Here is a 17361-nt window from a genome sequence, read left to right on the forward strand (position 1 = left end):
CTTTGTGCCAAACTTCTTGCCGTGCTCGTGGCTCTCACAGGGAATGTTCGCCAGCACCATCCCCTGAAGACTTTGTTGCTGTGTCGCATGAAATGGTGTAACTGACATATTTCATAGAATCATAGAGTATGCTGAGCTGGAAGGGACCCACAAGGATCATCAGTCCAACCCCTGGCCCTGCCCAGGACACCCCAGCAATCCCACCCTGTCCCTGAGAGCGTTGTCCAAACACTCCTGGAGCTCTGGCAGCCTTGGAGCTGTGCCCACTGCCCTGGGGAGCCTGGTCAGTGCCTGTTTCTTCTGGGGGAAGAACCTTTTCCCGAGATCCAACCTAAACCTCTCCTGCCACAGCTCCAGCCATTCCCTCGAGTCCTATCACCTGTTTTTCCTCCCCACCTGTCCATTCCCTGTGCCCATTTTGTACCCACACCCTGGGGACGGGACGTTTCACCTGTGAAACTGCTGGTTGGTGACACTGAATGAGGGATTGGGGGTGCCCTTCCCTTTGCTCTTCTTCTTTCCCTTCTCCCTTCCCTTCCCTTTCCTTCTCCCTTCCCTTCTCCCTTTCCTTCTCCCTTCCCGACACAAGCTCTCCCAGGTTGTACACAGCAGGCTCGGGGAGCCGGGGCGCAGTTCCCAGGGCGGCATTCCCGATGGATGGGCGCGGTCCTCCCCTCCGCCTGGGGGCGCTGCCGCCGCCGTCCCTCCTCTTTCCGCTTCCCGCGGCGCCGCTCCCGGTTCCGGCCGCCCGAGGATGGAGGCGCGCGTGGCGCAGAGCGCGGCCCGGCTGGCGCGGCAGGTACGGGGCGGGACAGCCCGGGAACAGCCCGGGATAACCCGGGGGAGCCTGGCACGGCACGGCACGGGAGAGCCGCGGGGCGCAGGGGGCGGGTGAGCCCCGAGGGCGCTCCCCCAGCGCCGCCCGGGGCGCGGGTCGGTGTGTGAGGGGAGGGCGGGCAGGGCTGAGGCGCCTCCTCGGCCGCTCCCCTGGGTGCCGAGGCAAAGAGCAGCGTTACAGCACTGCCTCGGGCCTGACGCTCTGTGCTCGTGATAAACTTCTGCAAAAAGTCTCCTCAGGAGTCATCGGGAGCGGTCGGAGCGGTGATGGGTGTCCCGGTTCCCGGTTCTGTGCCCGGCCGCGCTGGGACCACCCGCTCCAGGAGGGTCCAGGGCCAGGAGCGTGTCCCGGGAGCCCAGGGCAGCTCCAGGGGTGCGCTCCCAGAGCACCTGTTGGATGGAGAGCGGGCGTGCCCATGGCAGCCCTGGCCTTCTCCAGCTGGGTTGTGGCAGCCATGAGGTGCTCAGGGTTGGGAAGAGGTGGTGACAACCGTCTCCCTTTTCAGTGACAATAACAATCACAAGAGATAAATCAGACTGCCAGGTCTGCCTTGGTGAGTGATCAGTATTGACAGCCGAGGACAGAGGCAGCTTCAGGAAAGCTTTGACTCCACAGGTTGACTTCTCATATGTTGGCCCAGGAGGATCTGACTGAGAGGTTCTGGACATTTGGCTTTAGGTTTTTGCCTGCCGTACTTGTGTGTTCTTAAGCAACTTTCCAGTGTGTTTTTTGCTTACAAACATAAGACAAGCACTGCCATAAAACACTGAGATAATAAATCTGGCTGCTGAATCTCTGCAACTCCTCTTTGCCTCTGTTTTCCCCTTTCTTCTTTGTTGCTGCCAGGAGAGGAAGCACATTTTGGATATTCTGGTAAAGGTGTTCTCCCTTTGCCAACACTGCAGTCTGGTCTTTAGTCCTTAAACAAATTCCAGTCACTGAAGGAAAGCAGGGGAACAGTGTTCAGCTCTAACTCCAGGAGGCTGAAGGAGGCCATGTGGAATTACTGAGCCTCAGCCTACCTGACACCTTTCTCCACAGCTCCCTGTGCCAGCTGCAGCAAGCCCTGGAGCCTGTGGTGAGCCAGCCTGCAGGAGTCATTAGCTCTTCAGGAAAATAGCCCAACCAGGAGCAAGGAGTGTGTGCTGAGTTATTGCACTGAGCCAGCTGAGCAGGGCTTGGCAAAGTAGGAATAGACATAAAACTGATCAGGAGGCAAGAAGAGAGATGTTCTGCTCCCTTTCTCTTGCTCTCTCAGGCCATTTTCTCCCCTCTTTTTTTTTTTTTTCTTTTAAACACGATGGAGAAAAGCTCTGTCACATTAAAGCCCAGAGACAGAAGCCTATGCAAGTTTCTTGTTAATTCAGTGGGATCTTTGGAAGATGGTCTTATGTGCTAAGGGAAAAGGTGAGGGTGATTTTGGTCCTATTGAAAAAGCTGTAGTTTTTTTGTATTCACAGGTGAGGGGAAGATTTCTAGTACTCAGCTGACCAAAGAGCCCTTGGAGATGTCAGCATGGCCTCATGTAATTCCTGCAGCTTCTCATGAGGTGGTCATCAGGTATGACCCTTTACTGACAAGTTGTGATAGTGCAGGTAGAATAAACCAGGGGGTGACACTTTATGACCTGAACAGCAGCTTTTTCTTTCCTTTTCTCAGTCACACATCTTGTAGATCAGAGGAGTGTTGGTGTTGTCTCCCTTCCTCGCTTGGATATTACCATGAGAGAGGAGTTACAAGGGTTATCTGTAGTTTGTTTTTCAGGAAGAATGTAGAATTTATAATACCCCTTCCATAACATCTCGTGTTCACAGGTGATTTCCTAGAGAATTAGCTTTATCATGAGATGCAGGGATAGGGGGCATTTATGATGTGAATATCTAAAGACCTTGTTCCAGGTGAGCTCAGCAATATGGTTATGGATTCTATGGGGGTTGCAGAATCATAGCATATCTCAAGTTGGAAGGGACTCACGAGGATCATCATTTACTGAGATCCCAACCCCATCCATTCTGGAATCCAGTGTAAACATTGCTGAGTTCAGGCTTTTCTGCTGGGTTGTTTTGAATGAAAACTTCATCGTCTGTATTAGCTGTTGATGAGCATAAAAAGGGGGTCTGAAATGGCAGCAGCAACACTGGGGTAGGCAGCTGGGCCACCATGGTGAAACCTTCTGCTCTCAGTTCTCACTCAGGTAACATAAGGACTGCTACTGAAACTTTCTGAAGAAGAGGAGCACTACATGTGATAGGCAGATGTGATAGTCTGGGGTGACAAATGGGCTTGGTCAAACCTGAAATGGGGCCAGCCCAAATGCCTCCAGGTGTCTCTGCTGCTTTGGTGCAGTCATGGGAAAGAACTAGATGAGACTTGCTGAGCTGTGACATTGTTTTAGAGGTTTTTACCTCCTGGCCAAATTAGGATACTAATTGTCACCCTGTGTCTGGGTGGGAAAAGCTGTTTGGGCCAGGTGTCTGCCCCAGGGGTTGGTGATTCCTGAGAATCCTAGTTTGGGGTTCTGGCTGTGCACATGGATAAACCTCTTTCCTCATCCTTGCTCACAGACTTACAGTATGGAAAGAAGCTCCAGTAGGATACTGGTTGTCTCACCTCCTGCAGGTCTTCCCTTGGGTGGCCAGAGGTGTTTGTGATGATGGAGGAAAATCCAAATCAAATTCCTGTTCTGAAAAGCTGGTACTGAAACATCTTGGTGGTTACAGCTTTGGAGGAATCATTTAATGCAGGAGGAGTATGTGTGAGCTGCTGCTTGTCTTGGATATGCAGTGATTTTAGTTTCAAAAGCAGAATGTGATTTTCTGGGTCTGGACAAGGTTTGCCCTCGATGCAGAACTCTCCTTGGGGTCTTGGTAGCCTGTCCTGAAGCTTGTGACTTTGCTAGACAAAAGACAGTACTGTGGACACAGAATTTACAGATAATGTGTTAAGAGTAGAAGCTACCTTTGTGCTTTTCTTTAAAGCACATTCTAGGGTTGAGGGGAATGAGATATGCATTTCACTGCTCTAATGTTCTTTTAAGTCAGTTTGTAGCAATAATGGTCACTGAAACTTACAGTGACTCAGCTGTGAAAACACAATGAATTCTCTCTTGTGCTATTTTAAACTTGAAGTTCAGAAGATTTTTCAAAGGGGTGTGTAAGTTATATGAAATGCTACCAGGTTCAGGCCAGGAAGAAAAACTTGAAATAAACCAGTCTATTTGCTGTTGGTTGTATGGGGGGAGGTTGGTGTACTTGAGAGAAGAACAGTTGGGGCACATACTTTGGCTTGCTAGAGCTGAAATGGACTATTTGAAGTGAGTTAAGGTGCAGCTGTTCAATGATTTTGGTTCTCTAAAAGCCAAACTAGAGGATTTTATAAAGTTTTGGGGTTTTTTTTCCTCAGAGTCCTATTTTTTCACATCTGAACTGCAGGAAGCAGCATCCCGTTCCCCTGTAGCAGGAGACCTTGAGGCTGTAAAAGAAGTGTGCCATAAACTGAAGCACAGCTGAAGAGTGACCTAAAAAGTACTGATTTTCAGCTTGGCCCACAAATAGGCCAATCTTAAGATTATTTTGCCTCAGCTTAGGTTTTTGAGCATCTGCAGTTAGTTACAGCAGCATTTCTGGGAGCTGTTGTTCAGGTGGACATACAGGACCAGAAGATTCAATGGCCCAGTTTTTTTCCTAATTAAATATTCCGTTTGTTTCAAGAGCAACAAAGTAAATGAGCCCTTTTTGATAAGGTTTGGTGGCCTGTTTGACTACAATAATAGCCTGAGCTGCATCCTGCTGTGGAAGTTCTGGCAGAGAAGAGCCTGGATGGGGGAGCTGAGGGGCTGGGAGCCAGGGTGAGCAGTGCTTGCTGCCTCTCCTTCCATAGAAGCATTGACTGCCTTAAATCTCCAGGAGCCTCCAGGCTGCTGGTGTGTGAGCCAGGTTTGTGGCTCAGGGCACAGAGCCTGTTACAGAGGAGAACAAGAGATGGACAACGGGGGTGAAATTTCAGCTATTTGGTTTCTTTAGGAAGTGGGGTGAGGAAAATTCCTGCTCCTTGCAGTAGCTTCCAACCATGAGTCCAGGCTGTGAAGTCTGGAGGGACACAAGGAAGTTTGTTTATTTGGATCACAGAGGTTCGCTGAAATTCCTGATTGCTCCTGAATGCCTTGTGTCAGTTTTAAGGGAGAAGCCACACTGAAGGCAGGGAAGGAGAGGTTTTGTGTCTGGGTGGAAGTGAGTGCACACTGCAGAAATGCCCCTGTGCAGCAGCAGGCTGTACTTCCTGGAATTCCTGCCTCCAGGTGGGGTTTGAGCTTGCTGGAGTTGTGAGTGATTGTGGTTTCCTCCTCTGGAAGAAAAACTGTGAGATGGTGAAACTGGCTGAAGGAGGCTTTAGGGAATTTTGAGTCAGGTCATTTGACATCTTTATTAGATTAAAAAAGCTAGAGGAAGTGGTTATTTTGGGGTGATCCTTTAGTAGCATGACCTGTTGTCTTTCTTGCACTTTTGTCCTGATATCAGTGAGATTGCCTTCTGACTGCCTTTTTTAAAGAACATTTCAGAATCCCTGGTTTTGATACAAATAGAAACAACCTTTACACAGTAATTGTTTGGAATTATTCAACTTCCATGTCGTTGCTGTTACCTTTATGAGAGGCAAAATAGATCTTGTAGCTCATCACCTCCTGCCCCCACTCCAGGAATTGCTGCGTGACAATTCAATTTGCTTTCCAGGAAAACGAGATCAAGTTGTTGACTGCAGAAATTGAGCGTCTGAAGAACTTTGGGTGCCTGGGAGTGTCCCCCAGTTTGGAAGGGCTTCGAGACGAAAACGCAAAGCTCAAGTATCGGTTAAATTTCCTTCAAAAGGTAAGGGAATAAAGAACAAAGAATTCTTGCAGCAGCATGTGGGGTTTTTTTGTTCTAATTAAGGCAAGCTAAATAAGCGATGCCAGTTTGTTACAGCTAGTGATGTGTGACAGTGTGCTCGCTCTGCATTCTGACACCTTAACTGGGGACACATCAGATATTTTTTGGTTCCTTAAACAGAAAGCTACCTTATGAAAAGTGTCAGTAGGTCAGCAAGCCCACACTGTCACATTTTGGCCAGTCATGCACTGGGTGGCCAAGCTAAGGTGTGTCTCAGGATCACTGACAAAAGTGTGAAAAGTAATGCAGCCCTGCCTTGAGGGAAAGGTTTGTGCTGGGAGGTTCAACGGGAGAATCACCTGATTTTTATGTTGTACGTGTTGCCTAGAGGTGTCAGCCAGATCTGTCAGCTGTGCTTTGCCAGGCAGCCAAGGAGAAAAGTGGGATGTAACAGTTCCTCAGATGTTGTGAATTTAACCTTCTGGATCCTGTTGTTTTTTTGGTGGTTTTTTTTTTTTTCAGAGCCTTCAGGAGGAAAGAAGTAAAACAGTAAAAAGCATGATTAATATCAACAGCTGTCTTCAGGAGATCTTTGGAGCTGCTATTCAGGCTGCCTACCCAGAGTTAGAAAACCCTCCACTGGTGGTGACACCAAGTCAGCAGCCCAAATTTGGGGATTACCAGTGTAACAGTGCCATGGCCATATCACAGGTAAATGTAAACAATCTTTAAAAAGAAGGAAAAATGAGGATGTTGTCTGTTGGAAGCTGAGTGACAGATAGCACAGTGAAAGTTGCAATCCTGGAGTTGTTGTAGGTGTCTGGGCTGAGAATTGAGTGTGTGTCTAATGGCATTTTGGAGGAAGCATTGGCCTTTACACAGTTGACCTTTAAAGTTTAGATGACTGGTATGAGAGAGTTAATGTGTAACACAGGAAAATGCTCAGTTCGTGGGATCTAAATCCAATCACGATTCAAGTGTTGCTGCATTGATTTATTAATGATGTGCAATTATCTACCAATTAGTGAGCTGTATGTTTGGAACTAAAACCAGCAAAACAATAAATCACAATTCCGGGGAGTTACGAAATGTTGAGAAACACCTGCATTTCTCTGCATGCTCTTCCCTAGTGCCAGGAAAGTGTGATGTCCCCACACACATTTGCACAGTTATGTGCACATACTCCCTTCTCAGAGGGCAGGTGACAAACAGGTGCCCCATCCCTTGGGACTGCGGGTTCCCCTCGCTGCTCACACCTCCTGTTGTGAGTGTTTTGTGGGTGCTGATTGTTGTTGTGTTCTAAATTTTCAGTTCTGTGACAAATGCTCTTTCCAGCCTTTTGAAGTGGACTATTCCACACACTTTTCATGCTCTCATTCCTGTCTCATTGGCTGTTGTTATCCAAGCATTTGCTAAGTGGAGGCTATGTGGGCATCCCTACATCTGTAGGTTTTATTTAATTTTAAAGTAAAATCTGCTATTTTATTTTAAATTAGCAAAAAGCAGGAAATATGGGGGGTTTGTTACAATGTTCTGATGTTGGAGGTTTTCAGACAGCTGTAAGGATGGTTCCACTTTACAAACCCCCTGTTTAGTGTGTGCAAAGGAAGGAGTGGTTTTTTTTTTTAGCCTGGCTGGTATCAGCAGTTACTTAGGAAACTATGGTATTGCTGCTTTGTGGAAGATATTTGACCAAAGAGGACCCAGATAGAACAAGAGATACTTCAGCAGTTGGCTGTGACTGTGCTGAAGTAAAACCAGGTGTGGGAGAAAGCAAGCACCCAAACTTTGAATGCATTGGTGCCTTTGAGCGACTAAATAGACTCCTTGTAACTGCAGATCTTTTATTTGGCAACCTCAACAGAGACAACTTTTTTCTTTTTTTCACATGTTCTGCTGTCAATTCACCTCTATGAATGCACTAGACTGGCAGTTTTGACATGGAGCTTGCACTGCCATGTGTGGAATTGTGCTCCCCCAGGTCTCCGTCGGCAGCTGCCGTGCCCGTTGTCCGGGCACACTGAGCGTGACTGGCCATACGTGCCAGCCAGCAGGCGCCTGGCCGGGAGTGCCAGGGCGGAAACAGCCCTCACAAATACGTGTGCCTTCCCCTGGTCTCATTAGCATATTGTGACAGGGCTGAGCCCCCTGGGTGACTGCACTGACACGGGATTCAGAGCGTTGCCACTTTTCTGACCGCTGCGTTACCCCAATTAAGTCGCGGTTGGGATTCTCGAGCGGTCCCGGCTTCCCAGCGCCGACGTCGTTCGCATAACTCGGTGTCTGAACGGGCCCCTCCAAGCCAGGGTTTTGAGTTCCAGGTTGTCAGCTGTGCTGGTGAATAAGGGTTCCTAGTGCTGGGCTTGGCTGTGGAGTTTGTTCCCTGCATAGTGGGCAGGAGCTTGGCAGTGCTCACCCAGGCAGCAGTCTGAGAGTGTGTCAGCACAGCGGAGCCAGGGCGTGACAGCAGCAGGTTATGTACTTCCTGTCAGCCTAACTTTTAGGGCCTTGGCTGTGGGGCAGGTCTCCCCAGGGTGTCCCCTGCACAGAGCCAGGATCACTGGGACTGCCAGAGGAGCGGGAAGTGCCCTGACTGGGGCAGCACTGGGACGTGCCAGGCAGCAGCCTCTCCCTGCAAGGCACTGATGTGGAAAGGGCCCTCACAAATGCCTGTTGTTTTCCCGGGAGCTCATCAGCATATTAATGCCTGGGGTTTCAGCCAGGACCTCCCTCTGCTCCTTAGAGTCAATGGAGTATGGTAACCAATTCTGGAATGGTTCAGATAACACGCCTGTTATCTGGTATAACATGCCCATAATCTGGTTTTGCATTTATTTTTCCTGCTACTTTGAGTAGCATTAAAGGCATAAAGGAGGTTTGCTTTTCTTGCCCATTCTAAGCCTTTACCATTCTATAAGGTTAAACAGGAAGCTGAAAACTTTAGTAGAAACACATTTTGCAGCAGACTGCAAGTTAGCAAATACGAGCAAATTCTGAGTTGACAAAGAGGTGCTTGATCTTCGTGGCCCTGATGGGAGCGAGGTGATGAGTTTTCAAACACATCACAGTAATAGCAGAAAATCACCTGCTCAGAAACAAATAGTTGTGGTAATTTTATCCAGTGTGGATGTAGTGTTTTGCAAGGGGTGGGTTGAACTAGCTCACAGAATCCTCCTAAAAGGTATTTTTGTAAGATTTGCAAAAAGCTATGTGAGAAGATGCTTTGGGAATGGACAGGGAAATTTGGGAGTTGGCCTAAATGATCTTTGAAGGTCCCTCCAACCCAAACTGTTCTAAAGCAGTCCTTGTATGTAAATTTTGAGTTCCTCACAGTGGGCCACTCATGGCTCCAGGGAAAAGGAGCGAGCTACTTTCCCAGTAGTTTTTCTGATGCTCTCTTAGGAAAAAGGGTAGTGTTAGAATTGTCTTTGATTGCTTGGGTTGTTGGGTTTTATTTATTTATTTCCTTATTAATTTATTAAGCTTAAGACTAAGGCAGGACTGAAGGCAGTTTGCTTTGGTTGCTTTTAGTCATAAATCAGCAGACTTGCTCTGAAACCACACTCAGAGTCTGCTGGAGGCACAGTTCAGAACTTCACATATGAATGCTGGCAGAGCTGAGGACACCTGTGAGACTGGTCAACAGGACTGTGCAGCAGTGTGAAGGACTGTGCCAGATATGCTGATTTGTAAAGCATTTGTCTCTTTCGCTAGCTTAAAAAAATACAAATTTGCCAAACCACTTAACATGTTTTGAAAAGTAACCTGGGAGATTTTCTTCTGAGGTGGAGACTGCTCTGAGAAGAAGGGGGTGAACCTGTTGGGTCCAGTCAGGCTTCTGCTGTGGAGAACTGATCTGATCTGTAAAATTCACTAGAGATGTTTTTCTTTGTGTGTGTCTCTGCATTATGAAGCTAAAGGGCCATGAGGATCTTTCAGTGCCGCAATATCTGCGTTTCTGTTCCACTCTGTAGAATGTTTTGGAGGATTGAATTTTACTTGATCTTCTTGTTGTGTTTCAGATACTGCTCAAAACCAAGGAACAGAAGGTTATCCCACGAGAAATCGCCGACAAAATAGCAAAAAACATTCCTGCCAATGAGTGCATTGAGAAGGTCGAAATTGCTGGTCCTGGTGAGCTTAGTTTCATTTTATACAGTAGGTTTTAAAGCAGAAGGGGCATTTTTATACTGGATGGTGAACAGGGAAGGTGAGCTGAGTTCAAATCAACTGCGTTTTGTGATTTGAAACTGCAGTTTGAATTTAAAACTGCAGGGTGAATTAGCTGCTTCTGTCTTGGTGAGCTTTGTAGCCCTCAGACTTGTGCAGCAGCAGAAATCTACCTCTGTATTAGAACTGCCAAGTATGATCCTGACCCCCTTAATTAGCAATTTTTCCACTGATGCTTAAAGGACCAGCTTTTCCCCTTTGAATACCAGTGATGAGTATCAGGCCACAGTCATGAAATCACAGCAAGAATTGATATGCCCTTCTTGCTGTTCCTTGCATGGTGAGCCCTTGACCTCTCAGCACTGAGAGGCTGGAGCAGCATGGAGGTTATTAATTGCTGCATCTGTTTTATCCCTTATCATATATCTTAAGACCCAAGAAGAAATACAAGGGCTCATATTCCTTAGGGCTTCAGCATAAACACAAAAATCCCATGGCACAGCCCTTCTAGTGCTTGGGCATAAATTTGTTGATTGGCTCTGTGAAGCAGGAGAAGTAAAGCAGTGTCATCCCACAAGCATGGATTATCCCAGGTGAAACTGTATGTTTTAGGATATTAATTTTAAAAAAAGGAGACAGAGCAGGATCTGGTTTTGCATTCTGGAAACCAAATTATTTATTTCCTTGTAAAAAATTGTTTTTATAAGTTCACCTTTGAGAGACAGTGCATGAAAAGGAGTTATATCAGTGGTGTAGCTTGAGCATCTGACTCCTGCAGTAAAGGCTGTAGTGGTGTGAATCAGACTCTTCTAATCTGGGAACAGAAATTGTCTTCTAGTGACAGCTTTGTTGTCCTGTGGCTGAAAAGTGTTTTGTTCTGTCAGGCTGACTTCACGTGCTTTTATGCTTGAGGAAACAGAAATCCAAGGGCAAAGGAAACAAAAAATAGTTTGAGGCATTTCTGCAGCCCCAGCACTGATGGTTGGTTTTGTCCTCTAAAGGTTTTATCAACGTCCACTTGAGAAAGGATTTTGTGTCGAAGCAGCTGAGCAGTTTATTGATGAATGGAGTTCAACCACCAGCCATTGGCAAAAGGAAAAAGGTACAGCAGTGAGCACACAGGCACCTGCTATAGGTGAAACATGCTGGACTGCAGGTAGCTTTGAAACTCACCCCTGAAATGCTGTGCTGAGCAGATGTCCATGTCAGCAGGTTGTTAGAGCAGAGTAAATGTGATGTGGCATAGGGCTCATGGGTAGGCTGTGGGTACGTGGTGTGATCTCTGGGGGATGAGAGACGAGGTTCCCTGGGGCAGGTGTTGTGCCCAGGTCAGTCTGGGAGTGATCCCTGACCCTGAGCTGGGCTGCAGCAAAGCCCCAGGCTGGAAACCTGCTCTGATGTCCACTCTGGGCCCTCTCTGCTGTGTGTGCTGCTGGCACAGGGTGTGAGGGTCAGCAGAGGTGAGCCCTGTTCTCCCCGCTCCCCCTCAACAACACCCAGATTAAACACAAGAGATGTGGAAATGGCCACTGCCTTTTATTCATGTGTTGCTTTGTGTCCAAGGTGGTGGTGGATTTTTCATCCCCTAACATTGCCAAGGAGATGCATGTTGGCCACCTGAGGTCTACCATCATCGGGGAGAGCATGTGCCGACTGTTCGAGTTCGCAGGTTATGACGTTCTGAGGTGAGAGCTGATTTTTGGGTGTGGTGGGCTTGGTTTGGCTGAGTTTGTGCAGTACCTCTCTCTGTGCTTTGGCCTGTGTTGGTCTTTGTTTATAAGCACATGGCAAATAACCTGTTATGTGTAGAAACACACTAAGCTGAGCAAGTGTAGCACGGTAAGAAATCAAGGGGGGCAAAAGCTCCATTGCAGTGAAATTGGGGGAGCTTGACTGGTTTGGGTTTCTGGTATTATGTGTGTTCCTTCTTTTGGCATATATGTTTTTTAAATGTGTGTATCTTAGAGCATATGTTTAAAAAATCATTATTGTGCTCTTCAATTGCTTCAAGGTTAAACCATTTAGGAGATTGGGGCACCCAGTTTGGAATGCTCATTGCTCACCTCCAAGACAAATTTCCGGATTACTTAACTGTTTCTCCTCCCATTGGGGACCTCCAAGCTTTTTACAAGGTATTTGTAGCAAATAAGTATGATACTTATGTCAGCATCTCGGAAGCAGATGGAGGAACTTTACAGATTGCAGAGTATTTTGGAGAAACAAAAGAATCGAATCACTATTAATAGATTATTGCAGTAGCCTCCCACGGGGTAATGAATTGTGGTATCTGGTACTGAGTTGTCTGTATGGGGCATGATCAGAGGGCTTTGTAAGCTTGCAGCCTCTGTGTCTTTTGGGATGAGCGTGCTTGGAAGGGCTGTTATGAATGGCAGCTGGTTTCAGGGGAGAAGGCAGTGCTTTTCCACCTGTGTTTCACTGCAGGAATCCAAGAGGAGGTTTGACACAGAGGAGGAGTTTAAGAAACGTGCCTACCAATGTGTGGTGCTGCTGCAGAGCAAAAACCCCGACTTCATCAAGGCCTGGGAGCTCATCTGTGACGTGTCACGCAAAGGTGACTTTGCCAGGTCCAGAAACATGTCTCAGCAGTAGAACAGCGGGGCTTTCCTCACCTTTATGTCTGAGCCCGTGCTCCTGTTTTCTGTTGAAAATCACTGCCACACTGCTACAAGAAGCTTAAAGTAAAAAGCCAGTGGTTACCACTGTGTGCCTTTAATGAAAGTATTTTGTTCTGTTTCCCTCCTCAAGAATTCCAGAAAATCTACAACTGTTTGGACATCACACTCATAGAGAGAGGGGAATCGTTCTACCACGAGATGATGAAAGACATTGTCAAAGAATTTGAAGATAAAGGTGAGGCTTTTGGTCTCAGGTCAGAATTTCTGCAGCTGTGAGGATGTGTGGTAACCTCACTCCTACTCAGTGAGGCTTAGGGCTGATGCTTTTCAAGTTGCATGTTCCCCACCTTTGCTTTTTCTCTTGGCCACATTTCCTAAATGTGGAACTTTTGTGGCTTTTCCTTCTTTTTGCATTAGCAGAATTAATTCTTATATGTTTCACTCCAGAAAGCTTGAATCTTTCTTACTGACATCAAAATCAGTTTGTCTGTGATATTTTTTGTAGGCAATAGCATGAGGTACTACTGGAATTTATTGTATTCTGAATAAACAGTCAGGGAGCAATACAGGACAGACTTCCTGGTCTTAGTGTTGTGACTGTGTGGGAACTTTGAGAAATCTCTGTGAAGACAGTGGGATTTTTGGATCATGTTGACTTTGAAACTGGCAAGAAGCCAAATGCAGCATAAGAGGTCTCTGGTTTTATGTATTCCTGTCTGGATTCAGCAGTTCTTGAGTCTCACTGTGTGAAGTGTTCTGACTAGTCTTACCTCTGAAAGACTTGGTGCTAAGTCCTCATTGCATCTCCATACTTTGTGTTGCCTTTAATGTCATACCTTGTGATGCTGGGTTTGTGGCTGTACAGGGGGATCTGGATGCCAGTGTTGGGAGTTTTTAAATTAGATCCCTTCTGGTAAGCCCACCTCTGTACAGATCTGCTTCCTTGTGTGTAGTTCTGGAAGTGCTGTACGGAACGTGACTTGGTTGACAAGGGAGTTCCATGTAGGTCTTTTCATATTTTGAGCCATTAATTATTTGATCATGTGAGTGTGTGGCCTTTTCGTGCTGGTAGCATCAGGGAAGTGTTTCTGCTGGCCCACAAACCTCCCTACTGTGATACAAGACATGTTTTCCTTTGCTTTTGCAGGGTTTGTCCAGGTTGATGATGGGCGGAAGATCGTGTTTGTCCCGGGTTTCCCTGTGCCGCTGACAATCATGAAATCAGACGGAGGTTACACGTATGACACATCAGACTTGGCTGCTCTTAAACACAGGCTGTGTGAAGAGAAGGGTGACATCCTTATCTACGTTGTGGACAGCGGACAGGTGAGTTCCCCAGCTCTGCTCTCACTGCTGGTACAGCTCATCACAAAGTGTGTTAAGTGCTGGATGCAGCAGTAACGCAGGTAGACCACAGGGTCTTTAGTGTTGTTGGTATATCTACCCCTTACCTGAGCACTGATGGGAATTTACCATCTGTAAGCTTCTGTAAGCCAGGAAAACTCTTCAAAAGGTTGAACTTTCTGATGGGGAATTTCTCTGTGGAGCTTGAAAAATTTTAAGTCTCGTTGCGAGAGCGTTGTTGTGAATGAGATAAAGCAGGGAAGAAAACTGCACCTGGAGGAGTGGGCTGAGAACCGGTTTTTGGTGTTTATTCCTTGCAGTCTGTGCATTTACAAACAGTGTTTGCAGCTGGACAGATGATTGGCTGGTATGACCCCAAAGTGACCAGAGTGGCCCATGCCGCGTTTGGAGTGGTGCTGGGAGAAGACAAGTAAGTGCTTGGGTGCAGTTTTGCCTCTGTATTTGCCTTGGAGAGGATGTTTGAATGCAGGAGACTTGCTCTTGTTTGTTGACAAGTATGTGACATGCCAAAAAAAAAACCCAGAAGAAAGCACCTCATCCCATGCTGTTTTCCATAACTGTGTCATTTTGTTGCCTGTCATTGTCCTTGATCCACTGGTGCTGTGGTCACATTCCCTCTTGGGCCTGGCTTCTGCTGCCTGGCATTTGGGGAGGGGCACTGGGATTGGCTGGTGGAAGCTGATGTGAATACTGGGAGATGGCAATGGTAAAGGCCACAATTTCCATTACTTTCTACCTTCTTCATAACATAAGTTGGGAAAAGGCTGGCACTGGTATTGTATCCTGCCTGATGTTTGGAGTTGGGACAGTTCTGACTGTGGGAGCCTTCCTGGTCAGCACCCCGTGGGTGTTCTCTCAGTTTTGTAGCTGTCTGTGTGATGGCAATTTCTTCAAGACAAAGAGATCTGTCATGTGCTTTTTTACTAAGCCATAAGGTGTGAGCAGTGGAAATCCCTGCAAGAGGCTCTGGTGCATGTCCTGGATCTGCCTGGGATGCCCTAGGCAGAGGGTGGAAGTGTTGTGCCTCTTATGCAGGTGGTCATTTTGTCTGTGTGTTTTCAGGAAGAAGTTCAAAACTCGTTCGGGGGATACAGTGCGTCTCATAGACCTGCTGGAAGAAGGGCTGAAACGAGCTATGGACAAGCTGAAAGACAAGGAACGGGACAAGGTACTTGTGGGAGATTGCTTATCTTTCCTGGGAAGGGCTGAGTACTGCAGAGCTTCCTGGGGGTGGGAGCAGAGAGCTGGGCCTGGCAGGAGAGCTGGGCCTGCAGGATCTGTCAGGTCTCCCCTGTGTGCTGGCAACAGCTGTGACTCCCCCAGGATGCAGAAGGTGATGGAAGAATATAAAGTTTGGACTGTCCAAAACGCTCTGTAAGGGTTGGAGGACTAAGTGTTTGTTATGTGTACATGCAGTTTGTAAGAAGCAGGAGTACAGTATGAACATCACACCTGACAGGTGGGACACTGGGGCTCAGAGGTCTTGTGGGCTGTCAGAAGAGGGAGTCAGCCTTAGCCTGGGCAGGGCTGCAGTGCAGTTGATTGCAAGAGAAGTGAGATGTGAATGTGGGGTTGTCTGGTGCCCTGAAGTGGAGAGGTGTGTGTGAACTGAGTACCACGTGGGTAAAATCCCCTCAGCAGCCTGGGCTTTCCTCTTCAGCCCTGCTGGGTGGCCAGGGCTGCATGTTTTGGTTCATTAGGGCAGTGTAGTGTCCTTCCTCTTGACTGTGATCTGCTTTGAATTTGCACCAGGTCCTCACAGCAGAAGAGCTGAAAGCTGCCCAGACATCAGTGGCTTTTGGATGCATTAAATACGCAGATCTGTCCCACAACAGACTAAATGATTACGTGTTCTCCTTCGACAAGATGCTGGATGACCGAGGGAACACAGCTGCCTATCTGCTGTATGCCTTCACACGGATCAGGTGGGTGAGGGAGCAGGGGGAGTTGGTGCTGATGCTCTGCACGTGTGGGCAGAGGGGTGATGGTCACATCAGTGCTGTTGGAGGTTGGTTAGAGAAGGCAGCTACACTGGTGTGCACCACAGGCAAGATTTTATTTGTCATTGCAAATGGTGTGTGCTCTGCCACCTGAAATGGCTCCTCTGTGTGACACACATCCCAGGGAGGGAGCTGCAGGAGTTTCTGGTAATCAGAGGATTTGGGTGGTTGGAAAAGGGTGCACTTGTGCTCCAGCAGCTGCTCAGCTCAGGCATTGCCATACCCCACAGTTTTTCTGGCTGGTTTGCTTGGCAACATCATGTGTCCTTGCCGATGTGGGTGCCCAGAGCCCATCCATCCCTGTTCTTGTGCAGTGCCCTCCTGGATCACCTCGAGGGCAGGGCCTCCCCCTGTGTCTCCAAGGCTGATTGATCTCTTTGGCCTGGTCACCCAGGACTGGACATCAGTCTTGGGAGAGGCCTTGACCAGGTTGGCCCCAGGCAGGCTGAGCAGTGGGAGCCCCACCAAGCATCCCCTGTTCTGGATCATTCCAGGGCTATCGCTCGCCTGGCCAACATTGACGAGCAGATGCTGCGGAAGGCAGCCAAGGAGGAGGTGCTAATCCTTGACCATGAGAAGGAGTGGAAACTGGGCAAGTGCATCCTGAGGTTCCCTGAGATCCTGCAGAAGATCCTGGAGGACCTGTTGTTGCACACGCTCTGTGACTACCTGTATGAGCTGGCCACCACCTTCACCGAGTTCTACGACAACTGCTACTGCGTGGAGAAGGACAGGCAGAGTGGTGAGTGTTGGCCATGGGGTGCTGCGTGTGCCTGCCACTTGTCATAGTACAGACACTCTGCAGGGTGTTCCCCTGTGCTGGGAAGGCTGTTGTCACACTACTTGCTGCTGCAGAACAAGGGTCTGTGTGGAAGGACAGCCCGTGTTGTCATCTGCCTGTGAGCAGGAAGGTTGAGTAGAGTTGGGAGCAGCCAGGCATCTGGAAACACGAGGGCTGGTCAGTCTGCCTGGCTTAGGGAGAGCAGGAGGGGCTCAGTGTGCCAGTCCAGGGCCAGGCTGTGGGCAGAGGGGAAGGCACCATTGGTTGTTCTGAGCAGCTGCTCCAGCTCCTCTGTTGGTGTTTTCCAGGCCAGATCGTGAAGGTGAACATGTGGAGGCTGCTCCTGTGCGAAGCCACTGCTGCCATCATGGCCAAGGGATTCGACATCCTGGGGATCAAGCCTGTCCAGAGGATGTAGCTGTGCCCTGTGGAATGACAATAAAGGGACTGAACAACTGGAGTTGTCTGTGTCTGTTGGGATGGGGTTGTGGTAAGGGAAGGTGCTCTGAGGGAGCAGCACCCACTTAGGAGAGAAAAGAAGAGAGCAATGAAAAGCAAGGAGGAAGTAAGGGAAGAAGGAAAGAAAGGATGCGGGGAGGGAGGAAGGAGGGAGGCAGTCACAGGTACAGAGACAGACGAGGGCTGTGGGCACAGCTCAGAGCAATTCCCAGTGCAGGATCCAAAGCCCATGAAGTCCAAACACCCA

The 17361-nt window shown here is 48.1% G+C and overlaps 1 protein-coding gene across 2 annotated transcripts; it reads left to right on the plus strand.

Moving 5' to 3' along the window:
* The first annotated feature begins 730 nt into the window (after window positions 1–730).
* On the plus strand, window positions 731–17115 carry RARS (arginyl-tRNA synthetase). 2 transcript variants are annotated; one of them, XM_017825654.1, is made up of 16 exons: window positions 731–799; window positions 2299–2398; window positions 5569–5703; window positions 6226–6414; window positions 9726–9837; window positions 10875–10975; window positions 11437–11558; window positions 11885–12005; window positions 12316–12445; window positions 12640–12744; window positions 13657–13835; window positions 14174–14283; window positions 14937–15042; window positions 15627–15799; window positions 16369–16616; window positions 16964–17115. In XM_017825654.1, exons 4-16 carry the CDS (start codon window positions 6262–6264, stop codon window positions 17071–17073), a joined length of 1770 nt encoding a protein of 589 aa, XP_017681143.1. In that variant the 5' UTR covers window positions 731–799; window positions 2299–2398; window positions 5569–5703; window positions 6226–6261; the 3' UTR covers window positions 17074–17115. The 2 variants fall into 2 exon arrangements, with proteins under 2 accessions (XP_017681143.1, XP_017681142.1); XM_017825653.1 differs by lacking the exon at window positions 2299–2398 and having other exon boundaries at window positions 735–799.
* The last annotated feature ends 246 nt before the right edge of the window (window positions 17116–17361 follow it).

This window comes from Lepidothrix coronata, unplaced genomic scaffold (genome assembly GCF_001604755.1).
Source record: "Lepidothrix coronata isolate B3197 unplaced genomic scaffold, Lepidothrix_coronata-1.0 Scaffold121, whole genome shotgun sequence".
Classification (NCBI taxonomy): Eukaryota; Metazoa; Chordata; class Aves; order Passeriformes; family Pipridae; genus Lepidothrix; species Lepidothrix coronata.

What these genes read in the sequence shown, in the direction of transcription:
- RARS (XM_017825653.1), top strand. Translation starts at nt 755, where the DNA reads ATGGAGGCGCGCGTGGCGCAGAGCGCGGCCCGGCTGGCGCGGCAG. An exon ending in CGGCCCGGCTGGCGCGGCAG is followed by an intron (nt 800 to 5,568) that starts GTACGGGGCGGG and finishes TTTGCTTTCCAG; the next exon opens with GAAAACGAGATCAAGTTGTT. An exon ending in CCATTGGCAAAAGGAAAAAG is followed by an intron (nt 10,976 to 11,436) that starts GTACAGCAGTGA and finishes TTTGTGTCCAAG; the next exon opens with GTGGTGGTGGATTTTTCATC.